This window comes from Nematolebias whitei, chromosome 7 (assembly GCF_014905685.2).
Source record: "Nematolebias whitei isolate Nwh7 chromosome 7, NemWhi1, whole genome shotgun sequence".
Taxonomy (NCBI): Eukaryota; Metazoa; Chordata; class Actinopteri; order Cyprinodontiformes; family Rivulidae; genus Nematolebias; species Nematolebias whitei.
Window position 1 is genome coordinate 4,986,697 of NC_056504.1, and position 13,701 is coordinate 5,000,397.

A 13,701-nucleotide genomic window follows, 5' to 3' on the forward strand; every position below is an offset into this window, starting at 1 on the left:
GCATGAGCAGAAGATGAGACAGAAGACCATGGAGAATATTGTTTTTCACACAAGGCAGCTGACGGCTCCATTTAAGGTAAGAGCAATGTTTGTTTGCCCTGCGCTGTACTCCACTTCTTGCTTGTGGAGCGGGGCCCGGTCTGTTTACATTCACACTGTACTCGAACCGCGCTGGAGTTTTCTTCTACCGGACTGAGACCTCGGTTTTAGCCCGGGCCAGAGTTCACCTTTTTGTTCTGTGACAGAGTTCCATGGTGCGTTCACACCTCCCTAAACGAACCGGACTTCCTAGGAAAACGAGCTAGAGTTCGATTAAAGCGGATTAAACAGGGCTGGTGTGAATGCACCCCAAAGCTCATACCTTTGTAGTAGAAGAGACATCTGTCAGTGAGCACAAACCACCTTTTATTCCACTGTTTCACTCCACTGCTGGCCTGTAGGAACACACATTACATATTCATCAACTCAAACTGATCTACAGCTCATTGTTAAACTCTCTTTTACACTGTAGTGGGATAAAAAACACATAGCAGATTGATCATTAAAAAATATGTTTCTTTGTCTCCTTTCCACTCATGATTAGGCACATCAGTTATTTTGTGCTTCCAGCACTAAACTGCATTTGCACCAGGTTCTTAGTTGCAACATTGTTAAGACCGGATAAAAAAAACTGTAGTGCCTGATGATCTTTTCACAAAAAAAAAATAATAATTTAAAAAATCACTAGAGCCATGCCCTTTGGTAATGTTCAGCTTTTTTGTTCCATACATCAGCTCAAGAATAGAGCAAAATGATGGTAGCCAACACACCCATCCTTTTTCATTTACATTTTATGTTCAGAAAACAAATGAAGACATAAATGAGTAATAATCATATGCAAACTCAAAATGAAGTCCTCATCACTGTAGTAGTTATGGGTTTATAACCACATTTATTTTTCAAGCAATAAAACAGAAACAGTTCCAACATTTTAGTTTCCTTGTAAAATGCAGAGCCTCTTCAAAGGCTGGAGACCAATAAAATACAGTTTATGTTAAATAATTCTTTAAAAATCAGACATTAACATATCGTCTGGACAAAAAAAGTGAAGTTTATAGTAAGAGAGAACACAGATTGTACCTGCTTATAGAGCCATCCCTTTTTGGTAATCTCTGCTTTGAGATTCCTTCTCATGGAGCGGGAGCGCTTCCCAAATACAGCTACCTTTCTGGGAGTACGAAACATCTGCATGTAAGCATAGACAGAGGAAAAGCTTTACTGAAAGGGTGTTCTTTATTAAGGTGAGGCCAAAACATCTAAAATAAAGATGGAAAAAAAATCTGTTCTTGTTAACTCATGCTCTCACAGTGAACATGGCAACATTAGCAGGCAGATTAGCTGTCCAGCTCCAGGTTCAAGTGAAGAACACATCACAGGTCTCTCAAACAAGCAACCAAGACCCAGTCAGCACCGGATGACTGGCTCCCACTGAGCCTCGTACATCCATCAATAGGAAGAAACAAGAAAAGGAAACCAAACAGCATCATAGAATATCTCGCCAGCATAAGCAGGGAATATGATTTGATTGAGAACATATTTGACTCATCATTTCTGATGATGCATGTGATGTCAGACACTTTTCTTGAGTCATTCGCGCCCCCAGTTGTCCTGGAGTTTTAAGCTGTGGTGGTCATTCAGATTATAAAACTATTTATTTAGGTTGCCAAATCTGGGGTGACACGCACCTAAGACCAACAAACAAGGGTATGATAGAAGCTGGTCACAGTCAGCACCTAGCAAAAACCTGTACCAGCACATGATGATTACCAAACTACAGACACCATGGGCTGTTCCTGTGATCCTGGTACTTGTAGCTGGAGACCACTTCCACCGCAGATCCTCTTATGTTCAGGGGGGTGTAGGTGTGTTTGTTCCTTCTGAAGTCCACAATCATCTCCTTTGTTTTCTTCACATTGATGTGAAGGTTGTTCTCTTTGCACCAGATCTCCAGGTGTTCTTTAAGGTCATTTTCACAGCTGACAGTCCGGTAGACTCGGTTCGGGACCAATGTTCATGAGCTTTTGTTACATTTGAGCTGGTGCGTTTGCATTCACACTGCACTGTGCAGTCGAGCCAACCTGTTGAACCAACCTGTTCCCCCGCTCACCTGTGGGGGCGCTGCACCAAGAACTACTGAAAGAAACGACACAAAAACCTCTGAAGACACGTCTTCTTCTTCTTCTGTAAATAAAAATAAAAACGAAGTGGCATCATGTTTTAGCAGTTTTAGGAGTTATATTTTGTCATTTTTCAAAAATGGACTCAGCATGAGCAGAAGATGAGACAGAAGACCATGGAGAATAGTTTTTCACACAAGGCAGCTGACGGCTCCATATAAGATAAATGTTTGTTTGTCCTGCGCTGTACTCCACTTCTTGCTTGTGGAGCGGGGCTCGGTCTGTTTACATTCACACTGTACTCGAACCGCGCTGGAGTTTTCTTCTACCGGACCGAGACCTAGGTTTTAGCCCGGGCCAGAGTTCACCTTTTTGTTCTGTGACAGAGTTCGATGGCGCGTTCACACCTCCCCAAACGAACCGGACTTTCAAGGAAAACGAGCTAGAGTTTGATTAAAGCGGACTAAACAGGGCTGGTGTGAATGCACCCTAAGCTTCTTCTAAAATTTAAGCTTCTTTCTACTTCTTTCTGATAAAAGCACTGATTAGTCTCTTTATAATGATTTGTTCAATTAGCTTTGTAGAGATCTAGTATAGAGCTGTATGAATGGGTAAATGAGGACACAGATTGTAGTGTAAAGTGCTAATAGAAAGGCGCTATATAAGTACAGTCCATTTACCATTCTACATTGCTTTAGCTTCTATTCAGCTGTTTTGTAGAAAAACTATTTTAACTCTTCTATTTTTAGAGTTATTCAGCTGAAATTTGGCGCATTGTTAGCTGACAACGATCCCTAATAGACTCTGCGTGAAAATCAAAAATCAAAGAAGGCTGCCTTAGCAAAAAAGGAAAATCCTCTAAATCAGCAAATGTTAGTCATTTTGAAATGAAAGTTGATGTGATGATAGCTGACAATAACTCCCATCAAATGCTGCATGAAAATCAAAAATCCAAGATGGCCACCAACACTACATTTGAATGGATTTAATTCAGCCATTTTTATACATACAGAGCTGAAATTTGGTGAGGTTACAGCTGAGAACGTTCCCTATCACATACTGCATCCAAGTCAAAAATCCAAGATGGACGCCTTAGCTAAAAAGGCAAAAAATACAATAACTCTGGCATTTTTAGAGCTAGTCAGATGAAATTTGGTGTAGTGGTAGCTGAGAGCAGACCCAAACACAAAGTAGTGTCAGATCAACAGTTTGCATTGGCAGCAGCCTGGCAGTCCTTTCCATTAGGAACAGTTGTGCATGTTCTGCTTCCTTCTGATATTTGAAGTTTCTTTCTGCTATTTTAAGCTACTTTTCAACTGTTTTCTTGACATTCATTAGCAAGAGGCATTTACACTTGCACTTTCACAAGAAATGCAAATTCTCTAATTAATATACAGTTTATTATTAGGTAAACCAGCTCTCTGTTCCTCAACATGTATTTTGTGTGTGGGCACGCGCACGTGTTCTTGTGTGCATGTGTTCACGTGTGTGTGTGTGTGAGCTCACCCTAGAACAAGTTTGGGCTTCTGAAGACAGATCTGACACCATACTAGCACTTTTGGAGTAACTGATCTTCACAGCAGCAGGAGCAGCTTTCACCTTCCCGTTCATATCAGAACCCAAGCGCCTGCACACAAAGTGTGAGTTCATGTTAGTGTTTATAGAAGAGCATCCTCACTTTCACCTTTATCACCTTACAACAGTTTAGGGAAAGTATTTCAAAAGACATGATGATCAGTGTAAAATATGTTTAATGCTTTTGAGTTCATCCTTCTGTAGAATGCAACTGACACACCTTTACTATAATTTCGAGCAAACAAATAATTATTTTTAACTGTTAATCTTGTTAAATTCTTGTTAAAGTCCTCCCGTGCATGCTCCTGCGGCTGCCATTTGGCAGCCCATCGGTTTTTGGCACAACATGGTCCACATTTCCGGGTTGTCAGCGGTGACGCCTAACAAGCGCGACGCGTCAGCGGTGACGCATAATAGATGCGACGCATACGGCGAAGCGACATATTTATGGATTTTTCCACTTTATTAGACAAATATCCCAGATAGCAAATGGACTCTGGACCGGATCCGTTCCAGATCTAAATGGACCCGGATCGGAGTCCACTTGCACACTGGAACGGATTCGGAACAGATAAGGATCACGGATCCGGATCAGATCTGGCCCGGACCCTATTCGGAACCACTCATTAAGTGCCACATCCGGCCCGGGTCCATTTTGGATCCGTTCAAGAACACATCATCCGGCCCGGATCCGGTTATCATCCGGCCTGGATCCAGTTTTGACCCATTTATGATATTCATATTGGAGGTGGGCTCATTTAGTTCAGAACCTTTATTTACCATGATTTAATTAACAAAAGTAGATACAAATAAAACTTGGCTTACCAGCTACAAAAGACTCCATAAAAATCCCACCAGTTTAACCTTATACACCTGAAAATGATTTTTGAAGCCGCAAATGACCTAAAATTGGGTTATTATGAGTAAATTTACAGTTTTGAGGCTGCACAGTGGCGCAGGTGGTAGCACTGTTGCAGAATTGTTAGAATCCCAGCCAGGGGTCTTTCTGCATGTTGAATGTTCTCCCTGTACACTGTAAACCCAAATAAGTTTCCAGAACTCGAACATTTTGAGGCAATCAATTGCCACAAATATTTTGAGTTGATAAACTTAAAATTACAAGTTTTCAAAACTTACATTTCCTTTATTGCTACTTCTACATTTTGATTCCAGTTTAATTAAAATTGTTCATCAAGTCAACTCAATATATACTAATCACCATTTAAAGTTTTTAGTTATATACACTCAAAACTTTTCATTTATCAAGACTTAAGTTTTCACTTGTTTAACCCTGGAAAAGTTAAACAGAACTCAAAAATTTAAGTACAAAACGAGACATTTTTAATTTAACAAAAGTCTTTTCTTATTAGTTTGTTATTACAGAATACTCAAAGCTGTTGACTTGGTATTAATATAGGCACATGTGATGGGGTGGGTGGGGGGTATACGTGGGTCCGCCCCCTGAAAATTTGGAATAAAAAAGATGCCATTTCCTGCATTTGTTGTATTTTAACAGGTTGTTAAACATCTGTAATCATTTGATTAAATTGATTAAAAACAGCTCTCTTGTAAATGACGAGGCTCAATGAAACTAACAACTTCCATCCATCCATCCATCCATTTTCTTCCGCTTATCCGGGATCAGGTCGTGGGGGTAGCAGCCTAAGTAGGGAGGCCCAGACTTCCCTCTCCCCAGCCACTTGATACAGCTCCTCCGGGGGAATCCCGAGGCGTTCCCAGGCCAGCAGAGAAACATAGTCCCTCCAGCGTGTCCTGGGTCTTCCTCTGGGCCTCCTCCCAGTGGGACGTGTCTGGAACACCTCACCAGGGAGGCGTCCAGGAGGCATCCTAACCAGATGCCTGAGCCACCTCCACTGGCTCCTCTCAATGTGGAGAAGCAGCGGTTCTACTCTGAGTCCCTCCCGGATGATCGAGCTTCTCACCGTATCTCTAAGGGAGAGTCCAGACACCCTGCGGAGAAAACTCATTTTGACCGCTTGTATCAGAGATCTCATTCTTTCTCGGTCACAACCCAAAGCTCATGACCATGGATGAGGGTAGGAACGTAGATCAATCGGTAAATTGAGAGCTTCGCCTTTTGACTCAGCTCTCTCTTCACCATGACAGATCTGTACAGCGCCCGCTTCACTGCAGACGCTGCACCTATCCACCTATCGATCTCACGCTCCATTTTTCCCTCATTCGTGAACAAGACCCCAAGATACTTGAACTCCTCCACTTGGGGCAGGACCTCCTCCCTGACCCGGAGAGGGCACTCTACCCTTTTCCGGCTCAAGACCATGGTCTCGGATTTGGAGGAACTGATCTTCTAAACTGTTCTAGAACTGCGCCGCTCCAGGTGGCTGCATGTTGGAGCAGCTCTGTTACTTTCATTCTGAGATTTTGCTTTTGGAAACTTTAATTCCTGGTTTTCTGGATATAAATCACACTTTTTGGATGATTGTTTCCTCTGGTATCAGATGCTGTGCAGCCGGAAGGATTTTTACTGAAACTTTTTTTGGTTTTGGACATTTGTTATGATGCGTAACCATGGCAACAAGGCAGTTTTCTACAACAACAGCTGATTAACATCTGAAACACTCAAATAATATCTCAACTACAGCCCCAAATCTCAAATGAGTTGAAAAGGATGTTCTGTGGACGCATTCTCATCTACCTGCCAGCTGTGCTTGAGTGCCTGACCACTGAGATCCTGGAACTAGCAGGAAACACGGCTCATGACAGCAGAAGGACAGGATCGTCTCTCGGCGCCTACAGTTGGCTGTCCACAGTGACGAGGAGCTCAGCAGGCTGCTGGGAGGAGTGGCCATCACTCTGGGAGGAGTTCTGCCCGGCATTCGGGCGGTCCTGCAGCCCGGAGGAACCGAGAGGCCAGCAGAGTCTGGGTGGATGGATCGGACGGCATCTGCAGCCAGTTTCTTAGGATCCATTGTGGGATGGACCTTTACAAGAGATCCTTCCTGCCTACAGCCATCAGCATCTAAAACATCTCAATGAAATGAGGATAACGAGTTACAACAACAAATAATTTCCCTTTGGGATTAATAAAGTATTTTTGAATTGAATTGAATTCATCCCGGCCGTGTCGCACTCGGCTGCAAACCGCTCCAGCGAAAGATGTAGATCACGATCTGATGAAGCCAATAGGACCACATCATCTGCAAAAAGCAGAGACGCAATCCTAAGGCCACCAAAACGGATCCCCTCAAGACCTTGGCTGTGTCCATAAAAGTTATGAACAGAATCGGGGACAAAGGGCAACCTTGGCGGAGTCCAACTCTCACTGGGAACAAGCCCGACTTACTGCCAGCAATGCGGACCAGGCTCTGACACTGGTCATACAGGGGCCTAACAGTCCGTATCAAAGGGCCTGGTACTCCAACTCCCAGAGTACCCCCGACAGGGTTCCCCAAGGGACGCGGTCGAACGCATCCTCCAGGACCCTGCTGAAAGTGTAGAGCTGGTCCAGTGTTCCACGACCAGGACAAAAACCGCACTGCTCCTCCTGAATCTGAGGTTTGACTATCCGACGGACCCTCCTCTCCAGAACCCCAAAAATAGACCTTACCATGGAGGCTTAAGAGCGTGATCCCCCTGTAGTTGGAACACACTCTACAGTGTACAGTTCTCTTGTAAATGACGAGGCTCAATGAGACTAACAACTTGTATAAATAAAGGTTGAATTGAAATTACTATTTTAGAGAGCAACAACAATTAGCAAGCCTGTGTATGAATGCAGCTCCGATTCTGTCAAGCGTCCTAACCCCGTCCTACAGAGTTGTCTGGAGACGCTGTGTGTAAAACAATTGTTTCAGGGCGCACAGCTGAAGGTGGATGAAGACGCTCCTCGCGGGACATGTAGTCCACGTCTCTGCTGGGCAGGAGCGTGGTGCGGCCAGAACATCCACTCCACAGACTGGGCAACGTCTCCTCTCGTTGTATATTTAATAAATAATCACAATAAAAATGGGCGATGACTTTGGACTTTTAGGGGCAGAGATTTGAGTTGCTGGATCCGAGCGGACAAAATGAGAGAGTTCGCGGATCTTGTTCCGGCAGGATCCGGCTCAAATTAACCACCGGGCTCATCCTAAAAAGAACAAAAGAGATGATCAGATTCTATTGTTTCTATAACTGTTTGACTTTATTCTTTTATTTAAAAAGAGCACACAGATGAGCAGATTCGCTAAGAGGGTGTATCCGAACGACGCTGTCAGCTGTTCTGACAGTGGAGGGGGTCGGTCAGTGCCAGACTTTAGCGGCTTGGGGATGGGTCAGTACATCAGATGGAACAGTACATCAGTACGGCAGACTTTTAGCGGAAGAAGGCGGGATCCGCCATGGAGTCGACTGCTATGTGGGATGGACTGATGCGACTTATAGGGCGGTGCGACGTATCCACCGGAAAATACGGTACTTCTTACTTTGCTACAACTCTGTACATCACGCTTGTTCTTAAAAATGGGCACCATCACACTTCTTCTCCATTCCTCAGGCATTTTCTCACCCTCAAATATGCCATTGAATATTTAAGTCAAAAACTTCACTACCATCTCTCCAAGACATTTCCAAACCTCAACTGGTCATCAGGTCCTACTGCCTACCTCTTCTTCATTCTTTTCAGAGCTTTCCAGACTTCACCCTCACTAATCTTTCCCACTTCCTGGTCCACAGTTTCTATGACCTCTACTCTTCTTTTTCTTTCATTCTCTTCATTCATTAGCTCCTCAAAGTACTCCTTCCATCTTCACGTCACACTCTCCTCACTTGTTAGAACATTACCGTTCCTATCATTAACAAATCTAACCTGCTGCACATCCTTTCCAGCCTGGTTCCTCTGTCTTGCCAATCGATACACGTCCTTCTCGCCCTCTTTAGTGTCCAGCCTCCCATACACCTCATCATACGCCTTCTGCTTTGCCTTTGTCACCTCCCTCTTTGATCTACATCCCATCTCCTTATATTCCTGTCTTTTCTCTTCAATCCTCTTACTGTCATATTTCTTCTTGGCTAACTTCTTTCTTTCAATAGCTTCCTGCACTTCACTATTTCACCACCAGGTTTCCATATCATCCATTCTCTGTCCAGATGACTCACCAAGCTCCTTCCTACCCATCTTTCTAATTACTGTTGCTGTAGTAGCCCAGTCATCTGGAAGCTCTTTCTTTGTATGGTATAAAGTTTATCCATTTTAATAAACAAAACAAAACAATTCCATAAACAATATAAAATATACAAGAGATTTAAAATGAAAGGCAGCAGAAAGAAGAAAAAATCTTATTATATCTGCCCCTTTTTTCAAACAATTATTTCAATCATAATAATCTTCAAGTAACAGAACAAAATGAATAACTTTCTAATTTTTCTAATTCTAATACAAAAACACAATAAGCTACTTCATATATACTTTTTTAACAATTCAGCTTTGATCTTTTTCTTAAATGTACACATTGACTTGACATTTTTCACATCACTCTCTAGAACATTCCACAATCCAACTCCTTGGATTGAGGTAGACCTTCCCTTCAGACTAGTTCTGAATTTTGGTTTGACAAATATCTCTATCCCCTTAAGATTGTAACAACTTTGTCTTTTAACAAAATTTCTTTGGATATTTAATGGTAATGTGTTATTTTGAGCCCTATACATAACTGATAAAATACTGTAATCTACCAAATCATGGAACTTCAATAAGTTCAGCTGATAAAATAATGTGCTTGATGGTGACAGTAATGCTTTCTGGAGATAATTCTTACAGCTCTTTTCTGTAAAATAAAAATAGGTTTTGTAAATGTTTTACACGCTTTCCCCCAAACATCAATGCAATAGATTAAATGTGGAACAATGATTGTGTTATACAACATGTACAGAGCTTTATCATTTAATAATTCCCTGACTTTGTATAGTACTGCAATAGATTTAGATATTTTTGTTCTTACAGAATTGATGTGATTTTTCCATGTTAGCTGTTCATCAATGATTACACCCAAAAATTTCATCTCATTAACTCTACAAATCTCAACACCCTCAATTTTAAATGGATCGTCAACAATTCTCTTTTTGTTACTAAATATCATGTATTTAGTTTTATCTAAATTTAATGATAATTTATTAAGTTTAAACCAAGTTTGTATTTTATCAAATTCTGTCTTCATCAATTCCAACATCCGTTTTACATCTTTACCCAAACAAAAAAATGTGGTGTCATCTGCAAAAAGGACACATTTGAGGAGTCCTGATACATTCACTAAGTCATTCGCATATAAAATAAATAACTTTGGTCCAAGTACAGAGCCTTGAGGAACTCCACAAGTGATATTGCAGAGGTCTGATTTTACCACCCCTGAGCCTTTAACAGCTCCTCTCTGAATTTCTCACAACATTCTTCCGTCTTCATCTTCCACCATTTGGTCTTCTCAGATTTTACTCTTTTTCTCTTCTTGACAACAAGTTATTCTACACACAACCATCCGATGCTGTCTGGCCACGCTCTCCCCTGCCACAACCTTACAGTCCCCAATCTCCCTTGGGTTTCCTCTTCTATACAGAATGTAGTCGACCTGCGTACTCCTTCCTCCACTCTTATAGGTCACTCTATGTTCCTCCTTCTTTTGTAAATATGTGTTGACTACAGCCATTTCCATTCTCTTGGCAAAATCCACTTCCATCTGTCCTTCCTGGTTTCTTTCCTTGACACCAAAGCTACCCATCACTTCCTCATCCTCTGTTTCCTTCACCAACATGTCCATTCAGGTCTGCTCCGATCACCACTCTCTCCTCCCTGGGAACACTCTCCATCACTTCATCCAGATCTTTCCAAAATGTATCTTTCTCCTCTACATCACATCCGCAAAGCATAACCACTGACAACATTTAGCATCAGACCTTCTGCTTCTTTCTTCAGGCACATCACCCTATCCGACACTCTCTTCACCTCTACTACATTCTTTGCCAACTCCTCCTTCAGGACCACCCCTACTCCATTTATTTTTCTACCCACACCATGGTAAAACAGTTTGAACCCTGCTCCAGTGCTGCGAGCCTTGCTGCTCTTCCACTTGGTCCCTTGGACGCATAGAACATTTACCTTCCTTCTCAGCATCATGTCAGCCAGCTCTACCTTTGCCTGTCATTGTCCGCACATTTAGAGTTTCCACCCTCAGTCCTACATTCTTCACTTTCCTCTTCTCCTGACACGTTTCCCTCCTCGTGCTCTTTGACTAACAGCAGCAATATTTCCACTTGTACGGTTTGTGAACGGTGGCGGTCTGTTAACCCGGGCCTCGACCGGTCCGGTGTCATTCGCTTGTTTGATGAACTCGCGTTATGGTTTTGGCTGAAGTGTTTTACATCGGATGCCCTTCCTGACACCACCCTCACCCTGTTCCTGACACCACCCTCACCATGTACCCGGGCTTGGGACCAGCACAAGAGACCTACTGGTTTGAGCCCCAGTGGCAGGTTTATCCGGTAGCTAACTGTTAGCCTCCGTCAAAGGTTGTTTACGGCTCCAGGTGATCCCGCGGAACCAAACGAACCTTGTAGGATGTTCACAGAGACGTCCCGTCCGGTGTTGAGTCCGAACCTGGACCAGGCGTTTCCTTCAGCTGGTCTCGGCCCGGCTCGCTGCAGGGCTCTGGGTCCGGTCACCCTGGTCCCGAGTCCCGAACCGCGTCCAGCGTCCACGGAGAGCCATGGTGCGGTTATCCGTCGGTGAAAGCCTGGCGTAACGTCGGAGGAACCGAACAAAGACGGGCTGTGCTCCAGTGGCTCCAGGATCCACCTGCACCAGGGATCTGTCAGCCGGGCGGTTCTGGAGATCCAGTCCGGGATCAGAGCACATTGATCTCATTGATTAGGTTTCTTATTTTCTTTTGAACGATAAAAAATTAAGGTACAACATTTCAACAGCACCACCATAAAACAAAACAAAAACGTGGGACATCTATTTTTCTTATTATCAAGATAAATAAAATGTTAAGATTTAATACAGTTGAAAAATATTAATTAATTTTTATCAACATTTTGTTCAGAAGCTCAGAGTGCCGGCTTCACAAGAACACAGAAGAAACATAAAATACACAAACATAATATAAAAAGACAATATCCGTCAAATAATAAAAACACAAACACAATATAAAAAGACAATATACATCAAATAATAAAAACACAAACATAATAAAAGTAATATAAATACTACTTTCAGCTTTTCCCTCTTCAGGGGTCGCATAGCAAGTCCTCCTGCCTCTGTGTCCTCTGTCCTCACTCCAACTACCTCCATGTCCTCTAACTCCATCCATATGTCTCCTCTTTGTCTTTTTCCTGGCAGTTGCATTTCTAACATCCTTCTACCAATATACCACTGTCCCTCCTCTGGACATGTCCAAACCGCTGTCCCTCCTCTGGACATGTCCAAACCGCTGTCCCTCCTCTGGACATGTCCAAACCGCTGTCCCTCCTCTGGACATGTCCAAACCGCTGTCCTTCCTCTGGACATGTCCAAACCGCTGTCTCTCCTCTAGACATGTCCAAACCTCCGTCCCTCCTCTGGACATGTCCAAACCGCCGTCCCTCCTCTGGACATGTCCAAACCGCCGTCCCTCCTCTGGACATGTCCAAACCACCGTCCCTCCTCTGGACATGTCCAAACCACTGTCCCTCCTCTGGACATGTCCAAACCATCTCAGTGTGTCCTCTCTAACTTTATCTCCCAGTTGTTCAACCTGTGCTGTACCTCTGATGATCTCATTCCTGATCTTCTCCATCCTCGTCTCTCCTAAGAAGAACCTCAACATCTTCATTTCTGACACTTGCAGTTCTGTCCAGTGTTGCCAGATAGAGTCAAAGTTTTCCAGCCCAAAAGTCTGTTAAAAACCACCCGATCAATATATTGTTATATTTACTGTTTGAACACACACACAAATTATCACATTTTATATATATATATATATATATATATATATATATATATGATCACCAGCCACGTAACTCCACCATGCGGTCACACAAACAATGGCCCCAGTGTAAACAGAAACACCATCTTCTTCAGAGCTCCGCCACACCTCCCAGTAGTCACCACCATTGACGACTGGGAAGCTCTACTCCATCATGTGACCCAGCTCTCAACCCATATCATCTGCCATCTTGTGTTCGTGAACTTTGGGAGTTGTAGGCATGTAACTAAAACTACATTTTCTACAATGAGACAGAATCAGATCGTGTTTTAACACAATATTATTCTAAATAACAAACGGGGATACATATATCTAGACATTTCATTAAGTTAATATATTATCTGATAAAATTATATTTTAGTTTCTTTGGATTAACATTCAAATATGTAATCATACCTTTAATCATCTGCATTACAGCAGGAGGAATGGACTTTAACACGCTCTCAAATTTAATTTTAGTACAGTTTAATGTGTATTCTTCTATAAAATCATCGTATGATAAAAGGTTGCCATTTTCTTTCATAAAGTGTAGAACAGACCAAACAACAAAGTCCATGCTCAGTAATCCAGGTATACAATCCAGCATTTTTCATGTTGGAACAGACCAAACACCTTTCTCCAACCAACCTTTGTAGAAGAATGGTTTTTGTTTTATCTCGGTGCATCTCTTGTTTCAAATCGGGACCGAATGTGGTGAAAAATTATGTTTAAACATAAGTTTCCAATATTGAAGAACCTGTTTATGAAAGTCTGGTCATTTTATCAGTAATTTAGAAATTTCAAAGTCGCAACTGAACAAAAAATGAATCCCACCTAACTCTTCAAAAATCTTACGAGGAAAAATATACCAAAAGCTTTCAAAGTTTTTTATGAAATGTTGCAACCATTTGAGTTTGATGGTTCCTTCACTGGATCATATTTAACCCCCTTCCTCTAAAGACTGAACTACATCAGCTCTTCTAATACAACAGCACCTGTTTCTCCAAATTAAATTA

General features: G+C 42.4%; 1 protein-coding gene across 1 annotated transcript in view; it reads right to left on the reverse strand.

Annotated features, from left to right (window-relative positions):
- Positions 1 to 11,448, reverse strand: part of plekha6 (pleckstrin homology domain containing, family A member 6) — a 73,306-nt gene extending 61,858 nt beyond the window's left edge. The window contains exons 1-5 of the mRNA XM_037679083.1: positions 11,380 to 11,448; positions 11,291 to 11,337; positions 3,663 to 3,783; positions 1,120 to 1,224; positions 348 to 434 (exon numbers count right to left, since the gene is read on the reverse strand). Of these exons, the coding sequence (XP_037535011.1) occupies positions 348 to 434; positions 1,120 to 1,224; positions 3,663 to 3,783; positions 11,291 to 11,337; positions 11,380 to 11,448 (429 nt within the window). The remainder of the gene's footprint in view (positions 1 to 347; positions 435 to 1,119; positions 1,225 to 3,662; positions 3,784 to 11,290; positions 11,338 to 11,379) is intronic.
- Positions 11,449 to 13,701: the final 2,253 nt, after the last annotated feature.